At 38.1% G+C, this 12,011-nt stretch overlaps 2 protein-coding genes across 2 annotated transcripts; both read right to left on the bottom strand.

Annotated features, from left to right (window-relative positions):
• Positions 1-633: 633 nt before the first annotated feature.
• Positions 634-3,032, bottom strand: LOC120013765 (cyclin-D5-1-like). The gene is made up of 5 exons (XM_038865697.1): positions 2,310-3,032; positions 2,117-2,203; positions 1,726-2,017; positions 1,512-1,645; positions 634-1,413 (listed from the first exon to the last, which is right to left on the bottom strand). Exons 1-5 carry the CDS (start codon positions 2,592-2,594, stop codon positions 1,198-1,200), a joined length of 1,014 nt encoding a protein of 337 aa, XP_038721625.1. The 5' UTR covers positions 2,595-3,032; the 3' UTR covers positions 634-1,197.
• A 3,991-nt stretch (positions 3,033-7,023) lies between these two features.
• LOC120013467 (formin-like protein 6) lies at positions 7,024-11,777 on the bottom strand. Its single transcript, XM_038865289.1, has 4 exons — positions 9,913-11,777; positions 9,643-9,842; positions 8,491-8,732; positions 7,024-8,393 (listed from the first exon to the last, which is right to left on the bottom strand). Exons 1-4 carry the CDS (start codon positions 11,346-11,348, stop codon positions 7,599-7,601), a joined length of 2,673 nt encoding a protein of 890 aa, XP_038721217.1. The 5' UTR covers positions 11,349-11,777; the 3' UTR covers positions 7,024-7,598.
• Positions 11,778-12,011: the final 234 nt, after the last annotated feature.

Here is a 12,011-nt window from a genome sequence, read left to right as displayed (position 1 = left end):
TTGGCATGTGTTTGTTGGTGGAAACAGTGAGCTTTTGTGTGCTTATTTCAAATATTCAAACACTTTGTGGTAGCCTAGTTCGTCAATCTCTCTAGGTCAAACCGTATGGATTTGGGAGGTTTTGAGTTCGATTCACACAAGAAGCAATACCCTTGTAGCCATGCGCGAGCTTTGTTCCAATTTACCTTGTCGTCAAGTGGGAAACTATTGTGAGCACGTGCTTGACGTCCCAAATTTAGACTCATATTAGATGTCAAAGGTAAGATTATATCATGTACGATATCGTTTTCGGATATCAAAAAAATATTTAAGATATTCTACACAACCCAAAAAGAGACATTTGCTTTTATGAAAAAAATATTAAGAAAGTTAATTCAAATTAAGTACTCTTCTAATCAAGTGATCTAATGTGGCATTTTGATGTGGATTTAACTGTGACGTGATTAGCAAAGGCACTTTGCCTTTGGTTCTTACGGAATTGATTGGTTATAAGACCACAAAGAGAGTGAGTGTTACCTAACAGCAGTAAAAGAGAAGCTTCCCACTCATGAAAAAGAAACCCCCACATTCCCAACATATCCAATCACAATCTTCTTTACATAGCTTTCAATGGCCCAGAATGCAACACAGATATATCAAATCAAACAAAAACAATTCTTCATTCCTCATGGCTTTCAGCCTTTTAAAAGACATGGGAAGCATCCCAAGCTCCCCTTCAAAAGGTAGGGGGTTGCAAGTAATGTTTACATCAATATATATTCTGTCACAATAAGGAAAAAAGTAACAGGAAGATAATATATGTAAGCAATAGCAACAGCAGCATTATACAAGAAAGCAAACACTAAGAAACGCAGTATAGACAAACAAGTCTTCTATGGCCTTCTGGTGCTCTATTGGCCTCTCTCTTCTTCACTTCTTGGACTTTCAAGTCAGCTTCTTAGGCTAAAGATACTCAATTCTTTTATTTACTTTCTATTTTCAGTATCATCTCTTTGGTTTCACTGGCTGGAAACTTTTGCTAGATGTTCAAAAAATGGAACTCAAATCATTGAATTCCAACTCAAACCATAAAATGGCTTATAGCAATCAATAAAACCTATAGTCCAATCTGGTAGCAAGATTCAGTTTTCAGCCCAAAAAAGGATCCTATAATTCAATCAATAAACCAAATAAATCTTCATGTCAAAGCATATATAACTATTGCCGATTGATTTTCTTTACCGGACAACTTTGATCAGAGCTACTGAACGTAAGACTTCTCTTAACGCCAGCTCTGGATGTAAAAGTATTCTCAACAGCATCAGTTGAGCTAGAATGCATCGAAGACACAGGTGGCGAAATCACCGAAATGGGTGCCTTAGATTTTCTCATCTCTATTTCCAGCATTAAATTATAACAGAAACATATTTGTTCCTGTCATGGTGCAGTAAGAAATGAAAATTAGCAAACCAACAACATGGCCGTAAAACATAAAACAAAACCATTACATTGTCAAAAGCATGAAGGCTCACATTTTCTAGCGAACCGAACAAGGAAAGTGAGTTCATCTTGTGCTCCAAACTTTTCTGCGACAACTGACCATCAGATGCAGCGAATATTGCAGCCACAGCGATGATAGATGGCCGATGATCAATCAAATTAATTTCTACACCAAAGTAATTTGATAAATAGACATATGAGAAATTAACAGCCTAATTGAAATCATTCTTCAATTTTGTAATTCACCTTTGATCATTGCCACAATTAGTTCAACAGCTCCAGACCCTACTTTCGGCGGTTTAGATTCTCCACCAATTTTGTGAATCAAGTAATTTAGGTAAGGGAAAGGAGTGATCAAACCCATTTTCCACTCTAATGTATTCAACACCAACAACTCCATCCTCTGTATTGACTTACTCTCAAAGTAGTAACCTTCAACAGGAAACTCAGATAAGGCTGGTACTTTATACTCCTCCATCTTCACTGCCAACGATAAGCAGGCTATCGATAGCAATCGAAAAGCCCAATATTTTCCATCCTAAATGAATACAACAGCCACCATAAATTCCATTTCATAGCCAAACAACTAAAAGTGAAAACCCATCATCAAGGAATAGATCAAGACAGTGTTGCTTACATCAATGGATCGCTTTGAAAGGAATCGATCGAAGTAATTCACAGAAATATAAACGGTATTGAAGTGGAACCCGAATATTGCTCTTGTCTGAACCGAAAGAAGATCAATTTCAAGAACTTCAGCACAATATGAAACAAACCCAAATCAAAATCAAATTAAAAAATAAAGGGTTATGAGGTTGAGAGGCACTTACATTTAAAATCCATTCAATGGATTCCAATCGAGCACATTTGAGCGAGCTCTGGCAAACGGTGACTGCGGAATCGTTTGAGGGGGATACATGACATTTGGAATCAAATTGGGCATCTTCTCTTCGAATTAACCCTTCTATATACTCCTCCTCATCTTCGCTCCCCAGCCCAAAACTACCCAGATAGCTCATGTAATCGGTCTCATTCTCCTGTCCATTGAAATAAGCTTCTTCATTTTCGTGACACAAGAGGCTAGAGAGAGACAATGAATCGTCCAACCCCTCCATGGCTTCTTCTCTGTCCTGCTCTCCCTCTTGCACATTTAAAATCCACGTCTAAACACAAAATAAAACATGGGTATTTGTATAAATTAACTGTTGAATCCACGTTGAGGAGATTAAGCTAGAAAGAGCGGAATGTGGAGAGAAAGTTGAGAGAGAAAGTTGGAATGCGACGGGGTTTGATGAGAGTTGCGGTTTTAGTGCCGCCAAAATCAGCGGATGTGATATAGAGAGCGTTATTTAGCAGTTACTCACCCCGTTTCAGTCCTACCCTGTTAGGCTTTGTTTGTTTCACAGACTGAAGAAGCACGATTGGAACTCAATTAAATAGTTCCTTACAGTGTACCCAAACAGTGCCTTGTTTTAGCCCCTAAATTTGTGTGTATATTGAGAGATTACATACATTAAATACCCAATACATTTTACATTAAATAGGGTAACTTTAATTTCTTGCCAAAAAAAAATTAAATCTTACGTCTTAACAATGACAGCTGTAGCATCATATGTTTTGTCCCATCCCATCAATGAGCATGAACAATCTATCTTTTTTTCTTTTTTTTTTAAATTTCTTTTGTTTGGTTACCAACAACAATAACAATACCAATACCGTACAAAGTTATCATTCCAAATTATATATGAACATAAACTCAAGCCGTCAACTCCATGAGTATAAAAATTTCTCACCTGATTTCAAGGTAAATTGGATCAAAGTCCAATATGTGACAACAAGAATATTATTCCCCAATAAAAATCAAATTAAGGACCTTTCAAATTCGATTAAAAACCTTATATTATACCTTAGTACATTGATTTCAGTCTCTCGTTTGAAGTACCCTTATGAACTCAAATAATCTTTCAACTGAAATAATTAAAACATATACTTAATTTGATGGTAGCCAAGTGTTCAAATCCCAACTCACTTACCCAAAAAAAGTACTCCTGATGAACAATTTTTGTGTTCTTCTCTTACAACACGTAATGCTTGGTGATGTGAGTAGACCTTTGGTAAGAATTAAATGATCATTTATTATTTTTTATATTAAATGATCTTGTTAATTTATAATCCAATGAAAACTGTGAACTTTGACGAGCCTTGCAAGTTGCCACCTGCCAAATGCCAATCTTTCGATTCCCTGGCCCATGTTTGTTATGATTTTTATTTTTTTTACTGTTTAGTTGGTGTTGTGGGGTGGTTATGTAATTTCTTACTCTTTTATATTATAAAAAGAAAGACCAAGAACTTTTCACTTTTTGTTTGGACTATAGATAAAGCTAAATAGATATTTTAGCAACTTTGGCGCTTGGTAGCATAATAACATCGTCAACTTTTAAATTTTTAATTCGATTCGGTTCTCCTTTAACAACGAAATTGAGGGATTGATTTTACAAAAAAAAAAGAGTGGAAATACTTAGGCACCCCCTAAGTTTTATCATTTATGCCTATTGACCCTTTCGGTTTTTAAATTTGCCAATTAAATTACCTGAACAAATTAAAATTTCTCTTAAGTCTCATTTGTTAGTTGACGCACATTTTCACATTTATTTAAAGACATGAGTATCAACCCAGAAAAACTGAAGGTGCATAAGTGTCGAATTAGGAAAACTAAAGTGGCCTATTAGCAACATTAAAACTTGAAACAAGTGCATCTCACCTTCTTAGTTTGTTAGTCAACTTGACAAAAGAGACTTAAGATGAATTTTGATTTTTTTCAGGGGTTTGACTATCAAATTTGAAAAATTAAGGAGGTTAGTTAGTAATGTCAATTAAACTCAGGAGGTGTTGCTACATTTTACACTTTAAAAAAAAATAACTAAATTTATGGTTTTTTTGGATACATTGGATAGGGAGGGGGATTGACTTACGTCTAGGTGTGAGAATGTATTATAAATTAAGTTGGAGGTGATTCCCAATTTAGGTGTTATTGTTCATTGGGTGGTGGAATTGGCTGAAAAACAATATTTTCAACAAGTTGGAGGCCCCAGTTTAATTTGTCACAATGACACTTGCTAAGTGGGTGTCCATTAATTAGGTCTAGCAGGATGAAGAAAAAAAACCAATTTCTTTAGATGACCAAGAGGTTATTGGTCTTCTGGCCCTTGGATAGATATACATACATATATATATGTCATAGATTAGTAAAATATAAACCACTTCAATATCAAATTAAGAGGACAAATTGACACAAGATCCAAAAAAAATGAACTGTCAATAGAATGTGTGAAAACAATTTTATAGACTAGCAGGAAAATTAATAAGCGTATTAGCTCTCTCAAGTGACCATATAATTTGTAATTTTTTTACTTCATTTTTAAGTGATCATTGTGAATCAATCAACTTTGTTTTCCAAAGTGTAAACTCCATTATAGCATTTTATATATATAGGTCTAGAATATTGTAGTGTTACCTGTGATAAATGATTCTCAAAATAAACAATGAATTACAAGTATTTTGATAGTGTCCCACCACGCGAAATTTGACGATAGACCAAATACTATAGGTTAATATTGTCAGTTTTGAATCAAAGTCTGCACGACTTTGTTATTCTTGGACCGTCGTCATTTGTTATTAAGTCCATAAAATATGTTTTGAGATGGCCGGATTCGACATTTACTTATATGTCAATTGGTTGAATTATGTCAGTCCGATGTAGGGATAAAATCTTAACCAATTAATTGGGCCACACAACAAGATAGAGACCAAAAAGAAAGAAATTGATGATGAGGGAGATCCAACATAATTGCGGGCAGTGTAAGGGAGCGTCTTCACGTGTGAAAAGTCTGGACTTAAGAATAACAAGAAGACGCTCCTCTTCAGTCTTCACTACAAAGTTGTCACTCCACTTACAGAATATCATATTCTATATACATTCAATATGTAAATAATACTATAGTTTATCATAAAATATATATATAAACAATATAAACTTGGGGTTTAGCTAGCTTGGGTCTTGGTGCTAAGACTAGGTAGAAACTTTGACTCTGAAATCTACAGAACCCGAGATGGTCAACACTTTGGCCATCTATATATTTATGATGATGATCAAGAAGTGTACAGTTGGTGGTGTAAATCATGGTTCTAACTAAGAAGACCACTCAATTGATTACATAAAATTGCGAGTTGGGTTTTGGTAAGACAAAAGAAAATGGGATTGGTTTAGATTATATATATGTTTTGCTGTTGCATTGAGATCCTAGTGTTAGCACAGGCACAGACACAGGCACTGACACGTACATATAGTATATTGCTTCCTTTGTTAAGATTTGGATGAAGAAGGGAGAGGCTTAGTTAAGAATTGAGGGGGTTTCAAAAGATTAGAATTGTATCCCAATTAGAATATGAACCAAAAAGGGAGAAAAATACTCCATATGCCAATACTTGATCATTTGCGCGCGGGAGTATTAAATTGAGTAGTAGTAGTTATGGAAATGCCAAGCAAATCGTGGGAAATATTAAGGCAGTCTCTCTTGTAAGTAATAATTCTTCCTCGCCACACTTGAAATAATCTGATTCGAGTCTGGGTTAAGATTTCAACGAGACGGGGACACTTTTGCTCGTCCTTGTCCCATTTTAATCTTTTTTAGGAATTTTCACCCTTTTATCTGTTTCGCTGATTATAACAACGACAACTTAGTAAGGGTAAAAATAAATAAATTGAAAGATGTAGAAACACACACTTTTTTAGTAGTCTTGAGATTCTACTATAAGTAATACTCCCTAGTCTGGGTGACGCCTAAGGTTAAGCTTAAATGGGCTCAAACATCCATACCTATCTTGCCTGGCTGATGACAACGTGGGTTTGGGCTTAGGTGGGCTTTAGGCTGATTTCATGGGCTAGAGTCGAACAGAAAATGGGCTCAAACATCCAGGCCTATCTTCTCTAGCCCAATGCATTGGGCTACAATTTTCTTCTGAACCGACCACGGGCCACGGCTCGGAGTTTGCTTTACGCCTTTACCTGTATCATTGGCTCATTGCTTTCGTGTACAAGTTGCGGAGAACCCAAGCTCGATCCCTGGGTTCCAAGTTCCGACTTCCAACCATGGCTGTGTTTTTGAAGTTGGGGAGAACATAACGCCCAGACACCAGTTCGAAAGCTCTTACCTCTTGAATATGTAAGCAGAAGTAGAACTACTACAACATTTTCATTTGGTAGTCTAAAAGTTCTCTCTAAAGAGTAGTAAAGTTCTTTTTTGATCCAAAGAAAATGATGTCGCCTCTACCTTTTCGTTCTAAATTGGGGAAAAATGATTTTCATAGAAGATATTGTGTTCTTGATGGTGAAGGCATTACTCTAGGATAGTGTAGTTAAACATATCTGGAAGTGGCATTTTCACAGTTATCTGGAGTGCATGTCTTTGGGTTGATGGATTGGGCATAGTTTTGCTTGTTTTGGCAAGTAAACTTAGTCCAAGAAGAGAGTAGTGCATTTATTGATTGGTGAAAACTGGTGATGGTAATTATTAGTAATTATCAAATAAATGTAGATAACATGGTCATGAACAACCTCAAAACATTCTAATTCTAAAATTGTGTAGGAATCTGATCTATAGATTCTGAAACTTCTGCTAAACTTGTGGGATATGTGTTGGAGCAGACAAAAATAATTCACTGTAAAAGTTTTCCTCCAGGTAATTAGTGCTCAAATGTTGAGTCTGACTGGCAATTCCCATCCATTCCCTTTCCTCACTATTGATAAACTCTTATCACACTTGTTCTTCTTGTATAATTTCTGACCTGTGGACACTGCTCATAGGCGAGTCTGGACAGAAAAAGAAGTGTTTGTCCGTGGATTTAGCCGAGTGCACCCTTTACGAACTGGGATTCAGTTGCCTATTGACAGACCTTTCTATTTCTCCGGGAAAAAAATCCTGGAGTCTCTCATTGTTCTACTCCTTCACATTCTATTGGAAAAAACATATATACTGTCCTGCTGCAGCAGTTCAAAATGAGTCTATGATCATGGGACTATCAGCTTATACGATCGTCCTTCTAAGGGTATCCATGGAATATCAAGGGGACAAACTTTCCTCATCTGAACTTCTGTCTTGTCTCACCTTGTATCTGTTCAGAACTGGTAGCGAAGCAGTTGCTGATATGCGGAAGGATCTGGCTGAACCTACCATAGTTCTGTCCTGCATATTTCCTACTTCCTTGCATACATGATCTAGAATGTTTAAGAAATCTCTCACAATCATGAAAATCCGGAATGGATGGGCTTCCTCCTTTGCTGTATCCCCATGAAAATATTCTGTAACCTCTTTCACATGTGCTAAAGCCTTTCTTTCATCAGCCTTGATCCTGGAGATCTCCTTTTCAGATTCTCTTTGAAACATCTTCATTGAGCTGAAGAATTTCCCCTGCATTTCTGGTTTCTCATGGTGGAGAACCAGTCGAACTTTCTCAAGCCCCATTTCAAGTTTTGACACGTAGCTGCTAAGGACATCTGAGTCCATCCCTGCTGCCTTTTTGACGTTGCCGAGGTCTCGACTCAGTCCAGCCACAACCTGCAATCCTTGTTTCCTGAAATCATCTTCCTTCATTCTGGGCTCTGTATTCTTTTGGATATTCTCATTTGTTGCATTAGTACTTGCACCCTCGGATCTAATAATTTCCTGGACCACAAAGTGGAGCAAGGTGGTCTTCCCATCTGTCCCCTTTATATCTACAAGCTTTAAGAGTGTATAAAGCTTAAAAGCTTCAGCATCACCTCGGTTTGTGCCAACATTCATCCGGTTTCCTGTCCGAAGAACAGCTTCAAGGAGTTTGAGAAACAAACGACTGTTCTTCAATTCATCACTTGCTGCCTGACAAATATAAAATGAAATGGATAATTTTATAGGGGAAGAAAATGCAAAGTTTTCTAGAGTCCAGAACAGCTATGAACCATGTTAGTGTTAATACCTCAAGGGTCTGGAAAGATTTCCTCAGATATTTCACTTCTGTATCGAAATTGGCTCTGTACAACATGGCTTCAACTCTTTTAAAGGCAAAAGGGATATCAAGTACTGCCTTAAGAAATCGTTCTGCAGACCCTAATTTTGAGATGTCACCACTGTACTCTCGAAGTTTAATTTCTTCTTCCTTTGTTGGAGCCATCTTTACTAAGGTTTCCAAAAGCTCAGCACCTAAGCTATCTGGATTACCTGTTTATAAACAAATAAGTTTGTGATAGAGCTAGACAAGAAACTCAGGAAATAAAAGACTTTTGGATGCAAAGTAAAGGCTTCTAAATAATCATCATATCGAGATAAAGACATCATCCTTCTGCATTGTAATTCTGATTACTTGAAACTAATATATGTTATACGATAGAGGTGGTGGTTTCAGATTTGTAAATATTCTCTTTTTAGCATTTTTGGTGCTAAACCTCTTGGTTTGAATTTGCACTCATAAACATTCATGTAGCTATGTGGTTTTCTATGACTTATAGTTCACATTTGATAAGATCACATTTATTCTAAACATATGTAATACTTGTCACTGGATTTTTCAGAAACTAGAGTACTAGAAACAACTGATCAGTTAAACTACAAAAAGGTATTTTTGATCAACACAAAACAAGGTAGTTTTGATCAGTTTGCTAGTATCCGGTTCCCATGTATCTAAATGAGCGTGGATCTTAGCCTGGTGTTGGTTCTCTCCGAGTTGCTAAGCAACAGCTTAAGTGTGCCCACAATCAACGTCCAGGCCAATGATTGCAATGCATTGGCATGAGTATGTTTCCATAGCCCAGCAAAAAGGATGTAGAACTTAAGCAAGATTGATCAAGTCACAGCCAATGAGTTAGCCTTCTAAAAGAAGTTGAAAGTTGGTGCAACCAACCACGGAGGAGGGAGATAACTAATTCACATTGGAAAACAAAGATTAGACATTAGCAAAGCTTCTTTTCGTAATGATCTATATGATATAATAGAATTGGAGCATGAATAGCATCCAGATATGGAGCCTAACTCAGCTTATATGAGAAAATGTAAACTTGAATCAAAATTAACTTCCTAACAGGCTCAGATTCTAATAGTCAATATAATGTATTGAAACCATAATCTTACTTACCATCTAAAAGAGCTTCAGCCACCTCATCTCGCGTTACATTCAATGCTCTTAACAATATAGCAATGTTCTGAGACTTCTTTGGGTCCAACACTTTGTTTTCTTGTTCAACAGGAGGAAGAACTGATTTTCTTGTAGCTTCTTTGGGGATCGAATTGGTGGAATTGCAACTGAAAAGACTCTCCATCATATCCTCATTCAATCTGCACATAAATTGAATGTTTACTCACTGATATTAACTTACCAGCATCAATTACGCCAATTTTCACTTACTGGAATGAGCTTGATTTGAGCTGGTCCCACACTGTGGCTCTGTCTGAAGTTGCCCTCACTTTGTCCCAATGCAAAGGCTTCAACTTTGGCTTTGCTCCATCATTGTCATCGGCATCAATCCTCTCTGTGGAACTAGCACTTTTGTTAACTTCTTCTACAGACTTTGTGCTTTCAGTACTAGAAGCGGCTCTGGGACTCTGAGGCCATGATGGCTTTGTCAATAATTTTTTAGGCATTGACGAAACACTGGTCTCTCCTACCTTCCGCGGAGTAGACATTGCTGGTGGCGGTGGTGGAGGAGGAGGTGGAGGAACTGAGATTTTTGGTCTTTGTGGGGATTGATTGTGAAGTGATCGTAGAGCAGCCATATTAGGCGGCGGTGGCGGTGATGCAAACTTTGGTTTTGAGTAGGGGATTGTTTGCTGACTATCTTGTTCTGTAGAGCCTTGTGGTTGAGCCGGTGGCACAGGCTGCTTTATTGATGGAATAATAACATGCTTCATCTCAGGTGAAGAAGAAACCGAAAACCGTGATTTAGGGGAGGTTCTTCTCGAATGAGGAGGCGATGTTCTCTTCGAATGAGGCACAGAGCTACTGCCATCGGAAACCACCATCTGATTGTAATTAGAGCCACTAACCGGACGTGAAATTGACTCATTGCTTACAGTGCTAATAGATGAGGCCTGCGGAGTAAAAAAAGCTGTGCCATGACTCTCCTCGTCCGATGAGGATGATATGGAAGAGCTCGAATTGTTATTTTCCACCTGAGGAGGAGGAGGCATTGGTAGTGGTGGCAGTGGCTGCAGATCCGGACTAGGCCTATACCGATCGGATCTCTTAACAGAGTTAAGCTTATGATAAGGAGACCCATTAGCCCCATTTGTTTCAGTAACCGATGTCCTGCTCGGTTCTACGGTCCCTATATATAAGAAACTCGATGGGGGTGCTCTTGATTCATCTGTGAATCCCTGAGAATTATTGCTTCCGACGAGCTTTTGAGTCTCCCCTCGATGCTTCACCCGGTGACGATAAAGAAAGAATGCGAGAGCTGATAGCATCCCCAAAGTGACAATCCCAACTGAGATTGCAATTGCAACTTGTTTGGTTGGTTTTGTTTTCTGTGTAGCCGCTGCAATTGGGATTGTGCCATTTGTGGGCACTGGTGGTGGCGATGATTGTTGGGTCTGATCAGGGGTAGGCCCAGCTGGGACTTCAGGGAAGAAAGGCTGATCTGGGTTTGGAAAAACCGGACTATCCGGTGGCGGCGGCGGCGGCGGTTCAGACCCCAGTAGTGGAGCTGAAGTGACTGGAAACAATGGTTGGTGCAGAATTCTCCTGGGGTTTTTGTCAAAATGAGTAGTAAGAGAATGTTGTTGTTGAGCTGTGGTAGGTAATAAGACCAGTAATGCTGCAAGAACCAAAGAGAGAGATTTCATTGTGAATCACTGTGTGAGGTTTTTTCTCTAATCTTCAACCAATTCATTTCTTCTCTGTTTTTGGTCTTTTGCTAAAAGAAATAAACACGGAGAGAGGAAGGGAGAGAGAGGGAAATCGACTTGAGTGGTTTGCGTGGATGGAAGGGAAGCTTCTTTTGCCTGCAACATGTAGATGCTCTGAAGAAGCTGAGCTCAGCTTCGGCAGTGGTAGTGAGGTGCGAGAATGACACCTGGGCGGGCAGCGAGAATCTACTTTGCTGGCTGGAGTTAAAATAAATTGACAATGATGACCATACGTTGGTGGGCATAAAAGCAACACGTTTGTGTCCTTTTTTGTCCATTTATAATTGTTTGTTTCTCCATCCACACCACCCACAACCATATTCTCTTAAATTTACCATTTTTCTCGCCGTTAAATCCGGCCGCCGCAGTCGGCACCTATCCTATGCCTCCTGTTTTTGCTCTTGCACTCATCTAGAGTCACGACCACTGAATCCTAAAATTCTGCCCATAACCCACTGGTTCCAAGATCGTAACCTGAGTACGATACTAATTTTTATATGATATCCAAGCAAATTTTCAATTTTGTTGAACGGGTTTTTATCTGTTCATTTATTGGATTTGACATAATCTAATTTACAAGTGTAGAAGAATGTTAGACTT

This window comes from Tripterygium wilfordii, chromosome 13 (assembly GCF_013401445.1).
Source record: "Tripterygium wilfordii isolate XIE 37 chromosome 13, ASM1340144v1, whole genome shotgun sequence".
Taxonomy (NCBI): domain Eukaryota; kingdom Viridiplantae; phylum Streptophyta; class Magnoliopsida; order Celastrales; family Celastraceae; genus Tripterygium; species Tripterygium wilfordii.
Note: the sequence above shows the minus strand (reverse complement) of the source record. Positions and strands in the feature narration are given on the sequence as shown.

Excerpts from the sequence above, each read along its gene's own strand:
- LOC120013765 (XM_038865697.1), bottom strand. The coding sequence starts at position 2,594 with ATGGAGGGGTTGGACGATTCATTGTCTCTCTCTAGCCTCTTGTGTCAC. Across the intron at positions 2,018-2,116 it reads TTTCAAAGCGATCCATTGAT|GATGGAAAATATTGGGCTTT; the intron begins GTAAGCAACACT and ends GTATTCATTTAG. Across the intron at positions 1,646-1,725 it reads AATTGTGGCAATGATCAAAG|AAATTAATTTGATTGATCAT; the intron begins GTGAATTACAAA and ends ACTTTGGTGTAG.
- LOC120013467 (XM_038865289.1), bottom strand. The coding sequence starts at position 11,348 with ATGAAATCTCTCTCTTTGGTTCTTGCAGCATTACTGGTCTTATTACCT. Across the intron at positions 9,843-9,912 it reads CTCAAATCAAGCTCATTCCA|ATTGAATGAGGATATGATGG; the intron begins GTAAGTGAAAAT and ends ATTTATGTGCAG. Across the intron at positions 8,394-8,490 it reads AATCTTTCCAGACCCTTGAG|GCAGCAAGTGATGAATTGAA; the intron begins GTATTAACACTA and ends TATATTTGTCAG.